Here is a 19,150-nt window from a genome sequence, read left to right as displayed (position 1 = left end):
TTCTGTCACACCCAGGGGCCGTCATTCCAGTCAGGGGCCTGTCATTCCAGTCCCAGAGCCCTTCTGTCACACCCAGGGGCCGTCATTCCAGTCAGGGGCCTGTCAATCCAGTCACCGAGCCCTTCAAATATACACAGGGGCAGTAATTCCAGTCAGGGGCCTGTCATTCCAGTCCCAGGGCCCTTCTGTCACACCCAGGGGCCGTCATTCCAGTCAGGGGCCTGTTATTCCAGTCCCAGACCCCTTCTGTCACACCCAGGGGCCGTCATTCCAGTGGGGTGCCTGTCATTCCACTCCTCGAGCCCTTCTGATATACCCAGGGGCCGTCATTCCAGGTAGGGGCCTGTCATTCCAGTCCCAGAGCCCTTCTGTCACACCCAGGGGCTGTCATTTTAGTGAAGGGCCTGTCATTCCAGTTCCAGACCCCTTCTGTCACACCCAGGGGCCGTTATTCCAGTCCCAGAGCCCTTATCTCACACCTAGGGGCTGTCATTCCAGTCAGGGGCCTGTCATTCCAACCCCAAGACCTTCTCTCACACTCAGGGGCAGTCATTCCAGTCAGGGGTCTGTCATTGCAGTCCCAGAGGCCTGCTGTCACACCCAGGGGCTGTCATTCAAGTCAGGGGCCTGACCTTCCATTCCCAGAGCCCTTCTGTCACACCCAGGGGCTGTCATTCCAGGCAGGGGCCTGTCATTTTAGTCTCTGAGCCCTTCTGTCACATCTAGGGGCCGTCATTCCAGTCAGAGGCCTGTCATTCCAGTTTCAGAGCCCTTCTGTCACACCCCGGGGCCGTCATTCCAGTCATCGAGCCCTTCGGATATACCCAGGGGCAGTCATTCCAGTCAGGGGCCTGTCATTCCCGTCCCAGAGCCCTTCTGTCACACCCAGGGGCTGTCATTCCACAGGGGCCTGTCATTTCAGTCCTAGAGCCCTTCTGTCACACCCAAGGGCCGTCTTTCCAGTCAGGGTCCTGTCATTCCATTCCCAGAGCCCTTCTGTCACACCCAGGGGCTGTCCTTCCAGTCAGGGGCCTGTCATTCCCTTTGGATATACCCAGGGGCCATGATTCCAGTCAGGGGCCTGTCATACCCGTCCTAGTGCCCGTCTGTCACACCCAGGAGCCGTCACTCCAGTCAGGGGCCTGTCATTCCAGTCCTCAAGCCCTTCTGATATACCCAGGGGCCGTCATTCCAATTAGGGGCCTGTCATTCCAGTCCCAGAGCCCTTCTCTCACACCCAGGGGCCGTCATTCCAGTCAGCCGCCTGTCATTCCAGTGCCAGAGCCCTTCTGATATACCCAGGGGCCGTCATTCCAGTCTGGGGCCTGTCATTCCAGTCCTCGAGCCCTTCTGATATATCCAGGGGCCATGATTCTAGTTAGGGGCCCTTTGGATATACCCAGGGGCCATGATTCCAGTAAGGGGCCTGTCATTCCCGTCCTAGTGCCCGTCTGTCACACCCAGGAGCCGTCACTCCAGTCAGGGGCCTGTCATTCCAGTCCTCAAGCCCTTCTGATATACCCAGGGGCCGTCATTCCAATTAGGGGCCTGTCATTCCAGTCCCAGAGCCCTTCGCTCACACCCAGGGGCTGTCATTCCAGTCAGGGGCCTGTCATTCCAGTCCCAGAGCCATTCTCTCGCACCCAGGCATAGGTGTAAACTATGGGGGTGGGGCTGAGGGGCTCGAGCCCCCCCCCGGATTTGGCCAGGGGGGGCTGAGCCCCCCCCCAGGCAACCAGTGAACTATATGGGGGCTGAGGGGCTCAAGCCCCCTTGAATTTGGCCAGCGGGGCAAGCAATGACAAACTCATATGAGGGACTCAGTTATAATGGCAGACAGGACTGTCCACCCCTCCTATTTATCATATTACAATTTCCATGATTCTTTGGGGCTTTGTTCCTGGTTTTTGCTCTTATTTATTTCTGTGTTTATTAAGAATTTTTAATGTTAAAAAGGGGTTGCAGTTTATATAAACAATTTACAAATAAATGCTACAGAAGAATTAAGAGACTCTGACGGAAGATATATGATTTTGAAAATCAGGCTCCTAGAAGGCAAGATTTACACACTAGCAACAATATATGCGCCAAACAATGCAAGAGAAAATTTTTATGAAAATGTTTTCCAATCCTTTTTCAATTTTCAAGCAGGTAGTGATCTTTGGAGATATGAATGGGGTAATAGACCTAAAAAAATGATAGGTGAAAAAAACCAAAGAAGGCAAACTTCCCCAAAATGTGTTTAATTATATGGAAATGTTACAATTGGAAGGTGCTTGGAGGATCAAAAATCTGAATACTGGAGACTATACTTTCTTTTCTGACAGACGTCAAACACATTCAAGGATTGATATATACTGGATCTAAAAAAAACCCTGAGTTGTTTATATTGTTTATTTTATGTTTACTCTTTCATTTCTTTTTCTTTTGATGTAATTATAATTGTGCTATCATTTTTATTTTATTTTCTCTGTTCTGCTTATATTTATAACAAAAAAATTTATATAAAAAAGAATTTATACACTGCCTTAAAATGCCTATGGCTATGGCCAGCACTAAGTAGCTTAGGCCTTAACCCTGGCTGGCTCCACCCACTTTCAATGTAGCAACAGTCAGATTGCAAGGCCTCTGTTGGACATAATTGCAACATAATTGTTTGGCTCCAATTTACATTAAAAAAAAACCAATGGCCCACAGACTGGAAACGCTCAGTCTACATTATAATTCCCCAAAAAGGGTACGCTAAAGAGTGCAGCAACTATCAAACTATCGTGTTAATTTCCCATGCAAGCAAAATGATGCTCAAAATTCTAAACCAAAGACTCTTACCATATATGGAACAAGAAATTCCAGATTTCAAGCTGGATTCAGAAAAGGAAGAGGCACCAGAGATCACATTACAAATTTATGATTGCTAATGGAACATATCAGGGAATGTCAGAAGAACATCAGCTTGTGTTTTATAGATTACAGCAAAGCTTTTGTCTGTGTGGATCATGAAAAGCTATGGAGACTGTTAAAAGAAATTGGGGTGCCATAACATCTGATGGTTTTGATGTGCAACCTGTACGTTGGACAAGAGGCTACTGGCAGGACAAAACATGGGGAAACAGAACAGTTTCCAGATGGCAAAGGTGTCAGACAAGGATTCATATTATCTCCCTACCTATTCAACCTCTATGCAGAGCATATCATAAAGAAAGCTGGATTAGATCTAGAAGAAGGTAGAGTGAAAACTGGTGAAAGGAACATTAACAGTTTGAGATATGCAGAAGACACCACGTTACTGGCAGAAAATAGTGAAGACTTGAAACAACTACTGATGAAGGTTAACGGAGAAAGCGTTAAAGCAGGATTACAACTGAATATTAAAAAGACAAAAGTAATGACTACTGAGGAATTACACAATTTTAAAGTTGAGAATGAGGAAATTGAAATTGTCCAAGATTTTCTATTCCTTGGCTCAATCATCAACCAAAAGGGAGACTACAATGAAGAAATCAGAAGAAGATTGAGACTTGGAAGAGCAGCTGTGAGGGAGCTAGAGAAGATCCCTAAAAATAAAGATGTCTCTCTGGGAACCAACATCAAGGTAATCCAAAACTGTGATATTCCCCATTACTATATATGGACTGACAGGAAGAAAATGGATTAATTTGAAATGTGGTGCTGGAGCAGAGTTTTGCAGATACCATGGACAGCCAGAAAGACAAAAAGGTGGATACTAGATCAAATCAAGCCTGAATTCTCCCTAGAAGCTATAATGACAAAACTGAGGCTATTGTACTTTGGTTACATCACGAGAAGACAAGATTCTCTGGAAAAGTCAATAATGCTAGGCAAAGAGGAAGACCCAAAATGAGATGGCTTGACTCAATAAACGAAGCCACATCCTCCAGTTTGCAGGATCTGAGCAAGTTGGTTAATGATAGGATGTTTTGGAGGTCTTCCATTCATAGGGTCGCCATAGGTCGGAGGCAATTTGATGGCACATAACAACAACAAGACTTCACTTCTAACGCTGTCCCTTTCCTCAGGTTTCAGAAGTGGAGAAACCAGAGAGTTAGAAAGATAGACAGGATAGGGCATCTGTTTACTCCTTTACTACCCTGAACTATCCTTTGATGTGTAGATTGTTATAATCTCAGAACTTCCTGCTCAGGAATAGATCAGTAGATAGGAATTTTCTCTCCACTTTCCTATCAAAGTACGGAAATCCTATAATAAAGAACTCTTACTTCTTTTTTAAAATTAAGGCAAGTATAAGTTTGTTATTCTCTCTTTCTCTTTTACACTGACACCAGCCAGCATGCTCCAACCACCTATCATCACGTTTTCTCTGCAATCAATGCTACTCTGTTAAGGAACAGTTTCTGTTCCTTTTAATAGGGAAAATGACTATTTTATTTTACTTTTCAGTTACTTTATCATTACATTGTATTTTGGAAATGGAACACTGGGAAGGGGTAGACCTTCTGTTTACTTGCTGAAATAGCTTTGTTTGCTTGCTTGCTTGCTGTTTTGGGGGGGCTGTGTGTGGGAGAACAGTTAGTTTTTTTCATGGTAGTGTGTGGGGGGGTGCTTCAGCCACTCCTAAGCTCCTCTTTCAATTTCCATTCCATTTTTAAATGGAGAAGTGGTATCTAATGCCAAAAAGGACAATTCCTAAAATGGCAGCCTGAGTGCTGTCTCTCTGAAACAATGAAGAAGCCTATCTGCATGAACAAGATTTGGGAGGGGGGGATGCGGATCAGAGGCCTTTTAAAAATTTCCTTTTCCCTGTGTACAGCCTGGAGAGAACATTGGCAAGGAATGTGCACTTAATTATGTGATTTTGTTAATAATGTGTTCTGAATGTCTGTGTTTTTAAGGTGGAGTTTTTAAGCAGTGTGCTAAGAAAGCAAGGTATATACAATCCTAGGTAGTATAACTGTGACTTTTCTTTGAGGTCGTGACTAGCACTGTTCTAAATTGCCTCAAAATGTGTTTGTACTCACTTATCGGCAGGGCTTTTTTCCAGGGGGAACGCAGGGGAACGGAGTTCCGGAACCTCTTGAAAATGGTCACATGGCTGGTGGCCCCGCCCCCTGATCTCCAGACAGAGGGAAGTTTAGACTGACCGCGGGCAAACTAAACTCCCCTCTGTCTGGAGATCAGGGGGCGGGGCCACCAGCCATGTGACCATTTTCTCTGAGGGCAACCCACTGAGTTCCACCACCTATTTTCCCAGAAAAAGCACTGCTTAGCGGATATGAGTTTGAAATGAGGAGGAGATTGCTACTACTCTGAACTCTGTACATTGCTCAGAAATCGAGTGCACAGCAACTGTTTTGTATTCTGCCCTGGTTCAAACTTCAACCACACATTCACCAAGTGAAGGCATCTGCAATGCCACAATTTAGTAAATTTCAGTACTAAGTCACCCTTATGAATAAGGCAGAATCAAGACTCCTCTAAATAAACATCCAGGAAAAGGTAAAAAAAAATCCCGTACAGGCTTTTTTGTGTTGACTTTCTTAGTGTCAAATTTGTGACCATTAGTTTGTCCTAGAATAACACAAATGATGGGACTGGTTCCAATAGAAGTAAACACCAAAGGGAAAACCCAGGAACCTCACATTAGCAGTGATACAATATCAAAAAGCTTTAATCATAATAACAATTTGTTTTGTAAACGTTTTCCATAAAGGTCATAGTATAAAGTACACAGTACAATAAATATGCATATACCAAACGCTAGATTCCATCTATTTCAAAGAATTTTTAACCAAAGAGGACTCAATGGTCCATGTGAGTCCTGCCGTAGTAGGCAAAAATACAATTCTATGTATCTGCAAATTTTGGTGAAAATATCACAGACCGCTGAATATATATTATAGTCCACGCTGGAGCTCACAATGGGGTCTCCCGATAAAAGATAAAGCGGCTGATGCGATGTGGTGTATCGGAGCCCACAACGGGGGTCTCCCGACAGGTGGCAACGAGCCCGCCAGCTACAATTGCTCGTTTCGGTAACCCTTCTTCTCGGCCTCTGTCATAAAAATGTTACATTTCATTTTAAATATATATATATACAAAAGCCGCATTACATATTTTTAAACAATTATTTGCAGACCGTTAGATTACTTACATGGGAGTCAAAATCTTTTAATGAACCGGATCATACCGACACTTTCCCTTCACAATTAACGCTGATTCCAAGCAGGTGCTTGTCTGCAATGCCATACCCCTTTTATTCCGTACCATAAGCACTTCTTAAAGCGACAATACACACATATCTCTATCAATCAGATGTATTCACAAAAATGCTGTAAAGTTAATTTCATTATTCAGTCCATTAGGTACTAAACAGTTCATTCTATATATCCATTGGGCTTCCATCTGTGTTAATTTAATGTTGTTACTATTGTCCTGTTGGACTACTTCTAAAACAGAGTATCGTAATTCCTTCTCACTAGTGTGATGTTTGATAAAATGATCCACTAGTGGGGCTTCCAAATTCTTCGTGCGGATCCTTGACAGATGTTCTCTGATTCTTACCCTCACTGATCTCGTTGTGCTTCCCACATAAATCAGTGGGCAAGGGCATTGAATGATGTACACTACATGTTTCGTGGAAATTGTGTTTACATGCGGCATCTTTAACAGAGTATTGTAAAGAACATATCATCCCCAGAGGCTTAAGAATGTATAAGCCTCCGGGCATGTATAGGGATGATGAAATTTTTAAAAAACGTTGGGCTTCCATCTTAAACAAATGCTCTTTTGATTTAATGTTGTTACTTATAGAGAGGATTGCTAAGGAAAAGGATGAAATGAATAGGGAAATAGTACAACTAAAGGAACAACTTAAAATCACATATACGGATGATGAATTTCGCCAAAAAACTAGTGAAATTGATAGGCAGATAAAGGATTGTGAAATTAAACTGAAGGAGTTAAAGTTGAAGAAAATAAGCCGGGACAAACGAGACTACAGTTCGGGAAACATATATGACTGGAAGGAGACTAAAATAAAGAAGAAAGTAACCTGGGCAAAGTTGCCAGAGGCAGGGCTGGAGTTTGAAACCACAGATCCATCAGACACTGATCAGTCGGGTGACGAACAAGGTGAACGCACCTTGCGGAGTAGAACTATTCCTAGATACTCTAACAAAAGGTTTTTGGGGCGGGGCCGCCCCCCCCCCCCCCCGACGAGGGAAATACAGGATGTAGTCTTTAATCTATCTAATAGACCCCTAACAACAGAGGAACTGTCATTGTTAAATAAAGGACTAGGATTTGTACCTACGCCAGTATATAATTCATTTCGCACCCGAGTGGATCTTTATAAATTGCTCCGCCAGATAAAACTTAGGAAACATTTTGGAACCAATGTGAGGGAGACTGTAGGTGATAACTTAGGGATGAGATATAAATCTACGTTTAATCCTAAAATATCAGATGGAAGTATTGATACTTTTGAAAACTTAGTAACTAAGGAAATCACGGAATTAGAGAGGCAGAACAGAAAGGCATGGCGAAATTTGACTTATATTGAAAATAAGACATTGAGGGATCTAAGTAACGACAGAACCATCGTTATAAAACCTGCTGATAAAGGAGGGGGTATAGTCATTTTAAACACCAATGACTATGTGAATGAAATAAATAGACAATTATCAGATGAAACATTTTACACGAAAATTGACCATGACCCAGTGCAGGAAATCACTAGAATTATTAGGATTGTTGTAGATGAAGCGCTGGGGCTAGGTCATATTTCACAGAGATTACATCAGTGTTTGATCAACAACAACCCCCGTACACCAGTCTTCTACTGCCTGCCTAAAATTCACAAAGAGACTCGGCCCCCAGTAGGGCGTCCTATTGTGTCAGGTTCAAATTCCATCCTGGAACCCTTAGCTATTTGTTTAGACAAAATATTACAACCTATAGTGACAAGTACACCTACGTATATCAGAGACACCACTATGTTTATAAATCTGATTGAAGACTTACAGGTGCCCAAGGATGCTTACTTACTTACCTTAGATGTGCAAGCCTTGTACACATCTATCCCTCATCAGGAGGCAAGAAGGGTTATAGAAAGTATGTTATATCAAAGACGAACTGATTATCCACCTACTCCTTTTTTGTTAAATTTATTGGACATCATCCTTGAGAGGAACTACTTCCGTTTTGGCTCACAATTTTATTATCAAGTAAAGGGAGTAGCCATGGGTAGTTCCGCGGCACCGTGTATAGCCAATTTATTTATGGCGGACTTAGAAGATCGGTTTATTTTGAACAAAGAGAGTAATCCTTTCTTTGAGCATATTCTCTTTATGAAAAGATTTATTGATGACATTTTTCTCATTATAAAGGGGCGGGACCTAGTTAACACCCTGATGAACTGGTTTAACCAGTTAGACAGTAATATCAAATTTACCTATCAAGGACATGATCAATGTATTGCCTTTTTAGATGTAGTAGTATATAAAATAACAGAAACAAGGTTGGGAGTTAGACCATATAAAAAACCAACTGATCGATCTGCTTATCTGAACTATACATCATTTCATAGACGTAGCCTTAAAAATAATATTCCTTATGGGCAATTCCTCCGCTTGAAAAGAAATTCAACAACTAACTTAGATTTTAAAAGAGAAGCACGGAATATGCACAGTGCATTTATGAGCAGAGGATACCCAACTGAAGTAGTAGAAAATGCCTTGAGTCGAGCTAGTGCCAGACCTCGACAGGACCTATTGCACCCGGGTCTTGCGGGGAGTAATGACAGCGTTAATTTAACGTGGGGACTTGAATTTTCCCATTTGGCCGGCAATATAGCCAGTGCCATCAAGAAATACTGGCATGTCATTAAGGAGATACCAGGGTGTGATATACCTCCACGTATTGGTTTCAGGAGAACCAGAAGCCTTCGTGATATTTTAGTGCATTCCGACTTCAAGGAGGCTACTGTTCCATCTTCCCTACCGGTTGGACATTTTACTTGCGGTCGTTGTAATGTATGCCCCCTTAGTATCCCTTTAACATCATTTAATCATCCGGAAACGGGCAGACCACTTTACTCCAAGTGCTTTTCTACATGTTCCACGAAACATGTAGTGTACATCATTCAATGCCCTTGCCCACTGATTTATGTGGGAAGCACAACGAGATCAGTGAGGGTAAGAATCAGAGAACATCTGTCAAGGATCCGCACGAAGAATTTGGAAGCCCCACTAGTGGATCATTTTATCAAACATCACACTAGTGAGAAGGAATTACGATACTCTGTTTTAGAAGTAGTCCAACAGGACAATAGTAACAACATTAAATTAACACAGATGGAAGCCCAATGGATATATAGAATGAACTGTTTAGTACCTAATGGACTGAATAATGAAATTAACTTTACAGCATTTTTGTGAATACATCTGATTGATAGAGATATGTGTGTATTGTCGCTTTAAGAAGTGCTTATGGTACGGAATAAAAGGGGTATGGCATTGCAGACAAGCACCTGCTTGGAATCAGCGTTAATTGTGAAGGGAAAGTGTCGGTATGATCCGGTTCATTAAAAGATTTTGACTCCCATGTAAGTAATCTAACGGTCTGCAAATAATTGTTTAAAAATATGTAATGCGGCTTTTGTATATATATATATTTAAAATGAAATGTAACATTTTTATGACAGAGGCCGAGAAGAAGGGTTACCGAAACGAGCAATTGTAGCTGGCGGGCTCGTTGCCACCTGTCGGGAGACCCCCGTTGTGGGCTCCGATACACCACATCGCATCAGCCGCTTTATCTTTTATCGGGAGACCCCATTGTGAGCTCCAGCGTGGACTATAATATATATTCAGCGGTCTGTGATATTTTCACCAAAATTTGCAGATACATAGAATTGTATTTTTGCCTACTACGGCAGGACTCACATGGACCATTGAGTCCTCTTTGGTTAAAAATTCTTTGAAATAGATGGAATCTAGCGTTTGGTATATGCATATTTATTGTACTGTGTACTTTATACTATGACCTTTATGGAAAACGTTTACAAAACAAATTGTTATTATGATTAAAGCTTTTTGATATTGTATCACTGCTAATGTGAGGTTCCTGGGTTTTCCCTTTGGTGTTTACCATTAGTTTGTCCTATACACATGGCATGTATATTTGTAGATCTTAAAGTGACTATCCTAAAAATGAATTTCAAAAACAGGACACAGCAGGAGTTTGCTGAGATAGCACTATAACCACTGGCCAATTCCCACATTGATTCCAGTTAGGGGCCTGTCATTCCAGTCCTAGTGCCCATCTGTCACACCCACGGGCCGTCATTCCAGTCAGGGGCCTGTCATTCCAGTCCCCGAGCCCTTCTGATGTACCCAGGGGCCGTCATCCCAGTTAGGGGCCTGTCATTCCAGTCCCAGAGCCCTTCTGTCACACCCAGGGGCCGTCATTCCAGTCAGGGGCCTGTCATTCCAGTTCCAGACCCCTTCTGTCACACCCAGGGGCCGTCATTCCAGTCAGGGGCTTGTCATTTCAGTCCCCGAGCCCTTCTGTCACACCCAGGGCCCTGTCATTCCAGTCCCAGACCCCTTCTGTCACACCCAGGGGCCATCATTTTAGCGAAGTGCCTGTCATTCCAGTCCGAGACCCCTTCTGTCACACCCAGGGGCCGTCATTCCAGTCAGGGGCCTGTCATTTCAGTCCCCGAACCCTTCTGTCACACCCAGGGGCCTGTCATTCCAGTCCCAGACCCCTTCTGTCACACCCAGGGGCCGTCATTGCACTCAAGGGCCTGTCAATCCCGTCCCAGAACAGTCTATCTGGGCACACAGACTTTCCTTCAAAATCCCTTCCACGTTTTCTTTGCACCATTTTTTTTGCTCTTAGGTGTTTCAACGGAGCCCATGCAACTCAATGGGCATTCCAGGTTTCCATTATTTCCAATGGGCATTCAAGCCTGTCCCATTATTTTCAATGGGCAATCCTGTCATTCCTTTCCTGGATCTGTGTTGTTTTTGGTTCTGTCTGAGGACCTGGTTCTGATGTGTGATTTGATGTTACACTCGTGGGTGTCCTGTTTTTAAAATTATAGGATCCATGAGCATCCGTGTGGATCCATGTTTTACTTTCTTCCCATTTCAACAAAGCAACTAACAACATCCCTTTCGCAGACTTCAACGCAGTTCTACCCATTTGCCGGCTTACTCTCTTAAGCAACCGACGCGCAACAGACTCCTGGGACCCAAGCAGTCCCTCCTTCGCGACCCCAAATGCCTATGATTGGGTGTGACCCGTGGCCGTCAAGGCTACACCAGTAGAAGCTATTCTTTCGCTCCCAGGTCTCCACTCCCAGCAGCTGGACTATTGGAAAAAAAAGGAAGAGAAAAAAGGAAAGAAAGGGCAGGCTGACGGGAAATAACACAACTGAAGAAGTTTCCTGATCACCCCAGTCTTTTGTGTGAAGTGTCTGTGTGGTATTTCGCATACCTGTAAGCAGACTTCTCCCTCAGCTGGAGCTGGAACTGGAGCCAGCGCTTTCCCCACTACCAGGGGGCTTTTAGCCTCGTTTGATTTGTTTCCTAACCTGCCAGGATTCCACTCCCACCACTTTTTTGTATACGGGTCGTGCCTTGCACCAGCTCGCACTCTAAAATAGGCGGCGTCACTGCAACTGGACTTGAGGTGAGTCTGGAATATGATTGACTTTGGGGAGAACCTTCTGAAGTTCGCCTAGCCCTGGGTTTTGGCGGGCGCTTCGGAGCTGCGGTGCCTGTTCCTTGAAGCGTTGGGATTCCGAAATGAAATCGGGTCGGGTTTAATCGCTTTTGGAAAGAGCGTCCTTTTGAGGAGACGGCGTGGTCAAGCGTGTATGACGCTGTTAAACACACATCGTGGGCTCAAAGCATTTTGAATTTATAGTTTTCTCTCATTCCTGAGTTCCCCTTCAAAGATGTATTTTTCCCCAGTTCTGATAATTTTAGCTGTTTTGTTCTCCCTCTCTCTCGGATAGAGACCAAAAGTCTCAGATCTGGCCGTGTAAATGATAAGGTGCCACAAGAGGAGTCACTTCGAAAGTGACTAATTTTGTGCAGCCCCTGTTTAGGTGGTTACACCATCATGCGGCTTCAACAGATCTGTCACTATCAAGTCCTGGGAAGCTGCGGCCAACTGTGCCTTTTCCATATTTGTAAACATACTGAGAATGTAAGATTGTAAGATTACCAACCTCCAGATGGGGTCAGGAGATCTCCCAGAATTACAACTGGTTTTCAAACTAGAGAAATCAGTTCCCCTGGAGAAAATGGCTGCCTTGGAGGATGGACTGTATGGCATTACACCCCAATGAGCCCCTCTCCCAATCCTTGGCCTCATCAGGCTCCACCTCCCAAATCTCCAGTCATTTCTGGGAGTCATTACTGGGAGCTGGCAACCCTTGCAGCATGAAATTTTTCATGCTTTTACATTCACAGATGTGGTTTCCATGTAGGCTTGAATCAGCAGTTACATTAACAAGAGCCTTCTGTAGTAAATCAGTACAGTAAGCATGAGCAACCTGGAAGAAAACTATTGTTTGAACTAATTGGGCTGAGCAACTAGGTCTGATGTTCTATTATGGTTGTCAGGTAATGATGAAGGATTTTACTTATGTCTCTACTGTATCAAGGGTTGTGACTTGAAATATAAGGCCAACTTCTTTCTCTGCTTGAAACTGAAAACATGTAGAGGCCAAGCAATGTGGGAGGAAGAGTTCCAGGTACAGGAAGTGGAGAGAACTCTACTAAAAGGGTGTAAGAATTTCCTTCTCACTTTCATTCTCATTATCTTCCTAGTTTATCTTCCTAATTAAATATTATATAATATTAGCATTACAGTAAACTGTTCTCTAAGTTTATCATCACACCAACTTTTGTGTCAATGGGCCATTTCCATCTCTGCAGGGATTTTTGTTATGGGTATTTTTGTAACTGGAAGCTTTGTTAAAGCTAAAAGATGACATAATACTGAAATCCAGAGGAGTTAGCCGTGTTAGTCTGTAGTAGCGAAATCAAAGAGTCCAGTAGCACCTTTAAGACTAACCAATTTTATTGTAGCATAAGCTTTCGAGAATCACAGTTCTCTTCCTCAGATGCATGGAGGGCCAACAGATAATACTGAAAATCTGCCTTAAAAGTCAACATTAGTTTTATTCAAACAACAGAGCTATCTAACAGACATCTAATAATATAATGCATAATAATGACATGAATTTACAGAAACTACACAGTTTCAGTCATGGAAATAATTTCATGTGCAATGTTAAAATAAAAGGATGTTTACAATATATAATTTTAAGAGGAAGTTGTTAATATACGGTTGCCAGCTCAAAGCTGGGACATTCCTGGAGATTTTGGTGTTGGGCTTTGGGGAGGCCTCAGCATTATACGAGTATAATGCTGTGAAGTCTACCATGCAAAGCTGCCTCCCTTCTTCCTTTTCCATCAGGTTCCATGTCCATCTTTATACTCTTCTCTCTACCAATCAGATCTCCTGGACTTTATCTCATCTCCATTTATGGAGTTATGATAGCATGTTATTCACGCAGTCACATTTAAAGTCATTTACAGTAGGAACAGATGTTCAGGATGTTGCAATAAAGCATAGTTGCCTTGAGGAACAGGTCAAATCAACCCAGAGAATTTATATAGATGAGTTGTCATAATTTGGGCAGCGGCAGCAATTCTGAAATAGGTTACAGTGACCCAAAGCAGAGATATGGTCTTAAGAAAAGGAAACAATGTGCTCACAAAGGCAAGCCAAATCCCAGAAGAGGGGAAGTCCAGAAAAGGTCACACAGTTATTTTGCAACTTTTATTGATTACTTTTTCCTGCCAAAGATAAGATAAGAGTCCAGGAGATCTGATTGGTAGAGAGACGTGGGCAAATGTGCCCAGAAGAGTATAAAGATGGACATGGAACCTGATGGAAAAGGAAGAAGGGAGGGGTTGGATGCACCATGTGTAGGAGAATCTCTTCGCACAAAGCAGGTGTTGCACATAGCAGCAGGGGCAAGAGGTTTGCAAGCCCAGGGCATTGGCTGAGTATAGCAAACCTAGTTCTGTGCAAAGTCAGCAGGCTTGGGGCAAGTCAAGGAAGGGGTTAAGAGACGAACAAGGCTCAGAGAAAGGAAGAGCAGTGCTGGGTGGTGCCACAGGAACAAAAAGGGAGATGTCAAGAGAGGAGGAGGAGAGGAAGCTGGCTGGAAAAGGTTGAGAAGGCACAGACGGGGGAGGAAGAGGAACTAGAGGAAGAGCTGGGGCCTTGGGCCAAATAAGGCAGCCATATGTGTGCAGACCTGGTGGAACTGGCCCATGGCAGAGGCACAGCTCAGCCTCTGAGGTTTTAAAGGAGCAAAGTGGCAGGTGAAGGTGAAGGGAACTGGACTGATGTGGATACTTGTGTGGGTTTCTCTAATAATCAAGGACGCACTGGTCGTTATTCTTGCATTTCAGAGTTGTTCTAGGCTCCCACCTCCAGTTTCTGAAAGTAGACTGAAACCAAATGGCAGGCAGCTTCTCAGTAGACTGGGAATAGACTTAAGCTCTTCTGAACTGTTCAATATGTCTGCCCAGTCATGTTTGAAAGACCAGAAATGCACACTTCAAAAATGGCATTCAGTTGCTGTATCATTTCTCCTCTCTTTAGGGCTTGAATTATGGAGAGGGGTTTTCCTCATCCATGGAGGATGTACCGTGGAAAAGGTGCTGGACCTTGGTTTAGTGGAGCAGTAAGTTGTTTGCTGTTTTCCCTCCTCTCTTTCTGAAACTTTTTAATTTGTTTGCTGTTCATAGTTCACCATTCCATCATTAACAGCATTATTCTTGGTCAGTGGTCCCCAACATTTTTGAGCCAGTGGGCACATTTGAAATTCTGATACTGTGTGGTGGGCACAGCAACAAAATGGCTGCCACAGCTTATCATCAGTCACACAGTGAAGATCCTTGTGCTGTGTGTGGTATCAGTTGCTACCAAAGCAATGTTTTTAAATAAAAATAAAAATAAATAAAACTCCAATGGCCAATCAGAAACCATGCTTTACAAATGCCATATCTGGCCCCACCCATTTTCTAAAAGCACTTAGGAGTCACAAAAGGTGTCGGCAGGCACAATTGTGCCCACGAGCCCCATGTTGGGAATCCCTGTTCGAGGTGTTGGATAAGAACATTTAATAGACAAGAAAAGGAGACTTAATTAATGCCGTAATTTCAATTGTTGCATTAACTTATCTCCAGCATTGTTAATAAAAGGACTACACGTTTTTCGCCATGCTCTCAAGCCTTTTGAGGGGCTTGTGTGTTTGTTTGGCATCAGTGTCACATTTGATCACTGTTGGTTGTTATATTTTCAGCTGGATAGCTTTCATTTTTGCTGCTTGTTCCCAGTATACCAAGGGCATAACTTGATACCAGCTAGCTGGAGATAAATTGTCACGGAAATATTACCATACTTAAACCAAAAGTGTGATTGCAGAAGGGCAGGATAAGGCTAACTATTTACAGGCACATTTAAAAAAATATTCCCAAGATTACCCAAAAACAAAACCTATGTTAATACCTTTTATTAAAACCAACCAAAACAATACCCTTTGCAATCTTTCTAGTTCTCCAGAACTTTTCATCAGATGTTAAAAAGGGTGGTGGTAGAATCTTTAGGTCCTGTTTGTCTGCATCACCATAATGTCCCCAGTTATCTCCCCCCCCCCTTTCTGCATATTTTCCCTAAGTGATATGATTTCTCCTTGTGGAAGGGATAAACTGCCCAGACAGTCTTAGCTCATTTTAGCTGTGTCTTTCCTCTCCAGGCCATGCCATTAGCTAGCATTTGCATATCTTTGTTGTGTCTGAGGTGTGAATCTCCACACCCAGCTTCAATCCTAATTCCTTTCATTGACCATCCTCCCCAGAAGCTGGAATCGGAACCAGCCCATAGAAGGAGCAGAAGATAGTTAGGGTGTTGGACCTGGTTTGACTCTCAGCTCTGACACAGAAGCTCACCAGATGACTTTGGGCCCACAGCAGAAGAGAGCCATTCTTCTGCCAACTGCCTTTCTCTGTTTCTAAAGGTTTTTTCCCTCTTAAACTTCTTCAGAAATTCTCTACTCCAAGAGAAAAGCTCCTCATTTTCTTCCTTGCTTCTCTGTTAGAATCTACCCCTCCCTCTCTCATCCTGATGCCAGGCAACCATTTACTCAGCCTCTCTGTAGAAATCCCCTTCCTTTAGAGGGCAGCATTTCCAGGCCAGGACACACTTTGCTGGTAAAAACATGTCACAAATCTTTTAACAATAAATATTTTTACAAGACTTCCACTCTTGTTCAACAGCAACCACACGACAAAAGCCAGTGTAGTGGTTAGAGTTTCAGAGTAGGATCTGGGAGACCCAGATGCGAATCCCAGTTCTGCTATGGAAGCTCACTGGGTGACTTTGGACCAGCCACACACTCTCCGCCTAACTTATCTCACAGGGTTGTTGTAAAGGTAAAACAGAGGAGAAGAGAATGATGTAAGTTGCTTTGGGTCCTCATTGTGAAGAAAAGTGAGATATAAATGAAGTGATAAATAATATAGCTGAGGATGATGGGGCAAATAAAAGGTGGGTAAGTGGGAGGGAGAGAAGAAAGCAGGGAATGGTGTGGATACAGGGGCTGCCAGGTTGGCTGGTGGGTGAGAAGGAGAGAAAGAAGGAAGAAAAGGGGAGAGGCTATGGTTCTTTCGAGAAAGGGAAATATTGGGAGAGGGGGAAATGAGATGCCCCTGCAAGTCCTTGCAGGCCCCCCCACTTGTCTATAATAATACAGAAAGGGCTTATCTTAGCTATGTATTGTTGTCTGCTTCCAATACTTGAAATAATAAAATGTAATTTTGTGGAAGAATGGGAACCCACTGTTGGAAAAACTAGCAAACTGTATATTTCTCCTACTGTTGCTTCTACAATATATATAAATATTACAGAATATTTTATTAAGTTACTTCTAACTGGTATTTATCTCTATATAAACTGAATAAGATTTATCTTGCACATCAAGTGAAGAGAAAAAAGCAGATTCTATACATATGTTTTGACAGCACTTTGTTGTGAAAAAACATTTTGTCTAATGTTCTTAAAGAAATTCAGTGAATCACAGGGATTGTTATTCCTTTAGATCCAAAAAGTTGTACTGTTGGGATTAGTTAATAAACTTGACCCTAAATGCTACACAAAGATTATACTTGATATGATGACAGCTGTAAAACTGCAAGTAGCAAAATACTTGGAAAATGGAAAGCATCTTACTATCTTATTATCAGTTCTAGATATAAAAGGTATTGAACATAGCAAAATTGTCAGATCTGGTATAACTGAGATAGACATATTTTTTTAGACAGTTGGGAAAAAGAGTGGCATATGACATTAGATCTAGTCAACTATGCCTCATTTTTATAACTATATAGAAAAAGGCTGGCAGTGATGGTGCATTTTGTACTTTTTCAGGAATGTTGCCCCAGATATTCCTACAAGTTGGAGGCCATAGACACCCAAGGGTGTAGGAGAACTTAATTTTAATTGTCTATGGAAAGGAAACATTGACTCTACATTTGATACTCAGGAAATGGTGCATCCACTCTAACAGATTTATCTGATTAATGGAAGGAGATTGACCAGTGCTGGTGATTATAGACCCAGTGCTGGTGATTATAGACAAATGCTTTATTGTAGCAAAGTGCCAGTATATTATATAATAGGTTCCCATAGACTTTTAGCCTAGTATCATCTTGGCAACAAAAAAGATTTTCAGAGTATAAGCTTTTGAGAGTCAAAGCTTCCTTCTTCAGATAGTAGTATCTGCTATTCTACTGCAGACCAACACAGCTACCTACCTGAAAGTATCTTTATAGACTTTTAAGTAATGAAAACAGATCATTCTATCACAAACCACAGGGTCCCCAAGGAAAAGTACCCAATGAGACAATTCTCATACCCTTTTTGTTTCTTTACTGTTCATATCAGAGGCAGCTCTGGAAGGACATGTTGATTAGGGTAAAGTATCATTCTTAATAAAAAAGAAAGTATTTTCTGTATCTTGGAATGATATAATCTCAATCTACAATCACATGATCAGGAAAGTGTGCAAATCTAGGCTATTACCAGTGCAATCCTAAACAGTTACTCTAGTCTAAGCCCATAGAAGTCAATGGGCTTAGACTGGAGTAACTCTGCTTAAAAGGACTAGTTTCTAGACAGTTGGATTTTGGATCCAATTTTTCACAGTCCTTGAGTTGTTTGTACAGTACTTCTAAGCTTTTAAAAAGTGCAGTCCATCACAACAGAGTAACAGGAAACACATTCCCTGATGTTGATGCAACATCAGGAAGAACTTGGAATGGGCTGTACTGTATGAGTATTGTATGAGGAAGGGGGCTGTAGAGATGGAACTGTTGTGAGGATCGCAGCAGTCACATGGGTTCATATGGGGGGATGTAGTCCTTTAGGTATATAAACTTCAGTTTGTGAAGAGCTAGGAAATTGTTGCTCAGATTAAATGATACTGAGACCGCTATTGATGATAATGAGACTTGCAGTGCAGTGCTAAGCAGAGTTACACCTTTCTAAGTCTACTGAAGTCAGTGGGCTTTTATAATTAACTCTAGTTAGGATGACACTGTTATTCACAAGGAGGACGAGGCTGCATTAATAGGAGGCACTGAAGAATTGCAGAGTACATAAAGATGGAAAGAACCAGAGGGGCCCAGCGTTCCCTGTAGAGTGCACTTGTGCGCAATTGCGCAGGAAATTTCACCTCTTGACGCACAGAATTCCTTTTGGAGCGCAGAGGAGATTCCTCTCCAGTGGCCTTACCTTCCTGCTCAGCTGGCTCCCTCTGAAAGGTAAGGATGGCGCAGGATTGCGCCCGAGCAGGCCTGGGCTGTGCCTCTGAAGGTCCTCAGGCGATGGCACAGGATTGCGCCCGGGCAGGCCTTGGCGGCAGCTCTGAGGGCCCTCAGGCGAAGGATGGCACAGGATTGCGCCCGGGCAGGCCTGGGTGGTGGCTCTGAAGGTCCTCAGGTGAAGGATGGCACAGGATTGTGCCTGGACATGCCTGGGCCGTGCCTCTGAGGGCCCATGAGGAAAGGATGGT

The 19,150-nt window shown here is 43.0% G+C and overlaps 1 protein-coding gene across 5 annotated transcripts in view; it reads left to right on the top strand.

Annotated features, from left to right (window-relative positions):
• Positions 1 to 11,311: 11,311 nt before the first annotated feature.
• LOC129329687 (serine/arginine repetitive matrix protein 2-like) overlaps positions 11,312 to 19,150 on the top strand; it is a 96,990-nt gene continuing 89,151 nt past the window's right edge. For 2 of the 5 annotated variants that reach the window (XM_054979234.1, XM_054979230.1), the window contains exons 1-3: positions 11,312 to 11,679; positions 12,662 to 12,785; positions 14,680 to 14,761. In XM_054979234.1, the coding sequence (XP_054835209.1) occupies positions 14,690 to 14,761 (72 nt within the window). In that variant the 5' untranslated portion in view covers positions 11,312 to 11,679; positions 12,662 to 12,785; positions 14,680 to 14,689. Of the gene's footprint in view, positions 11,680 to 12,661; positions 12,786 to 13,978; positions 14,022 to 14,679; positions 14,762 to 19,150 lie in introns of those variants that run through there. The other 3 variants (XM_054979232.1, XM_054979231.1, XM_054979233.1) reach the window with 3 other exon arrangements.

The sequence above is a fragment of the Eublepharis macularius genome, chromosome 5, assembly GCF_028583425.1.
Source record: "Eublepharis macularius isolate TG4126 chromosome 5, MPM_Emac_v1.0, whole genome shotgun sequence".
Taxonomy (NCBI): Eukaryota; Metazoa; Chordata; class Lepidosauria; order Squamata; family Eublepharidae; genus Eublepharis; species Eublepharis macularius.
The sequence above is the reverse complement of the archived record's forward strand: the minus strand, read 5'-3'. Positions and strand labels throughout refer to the sequence as shown.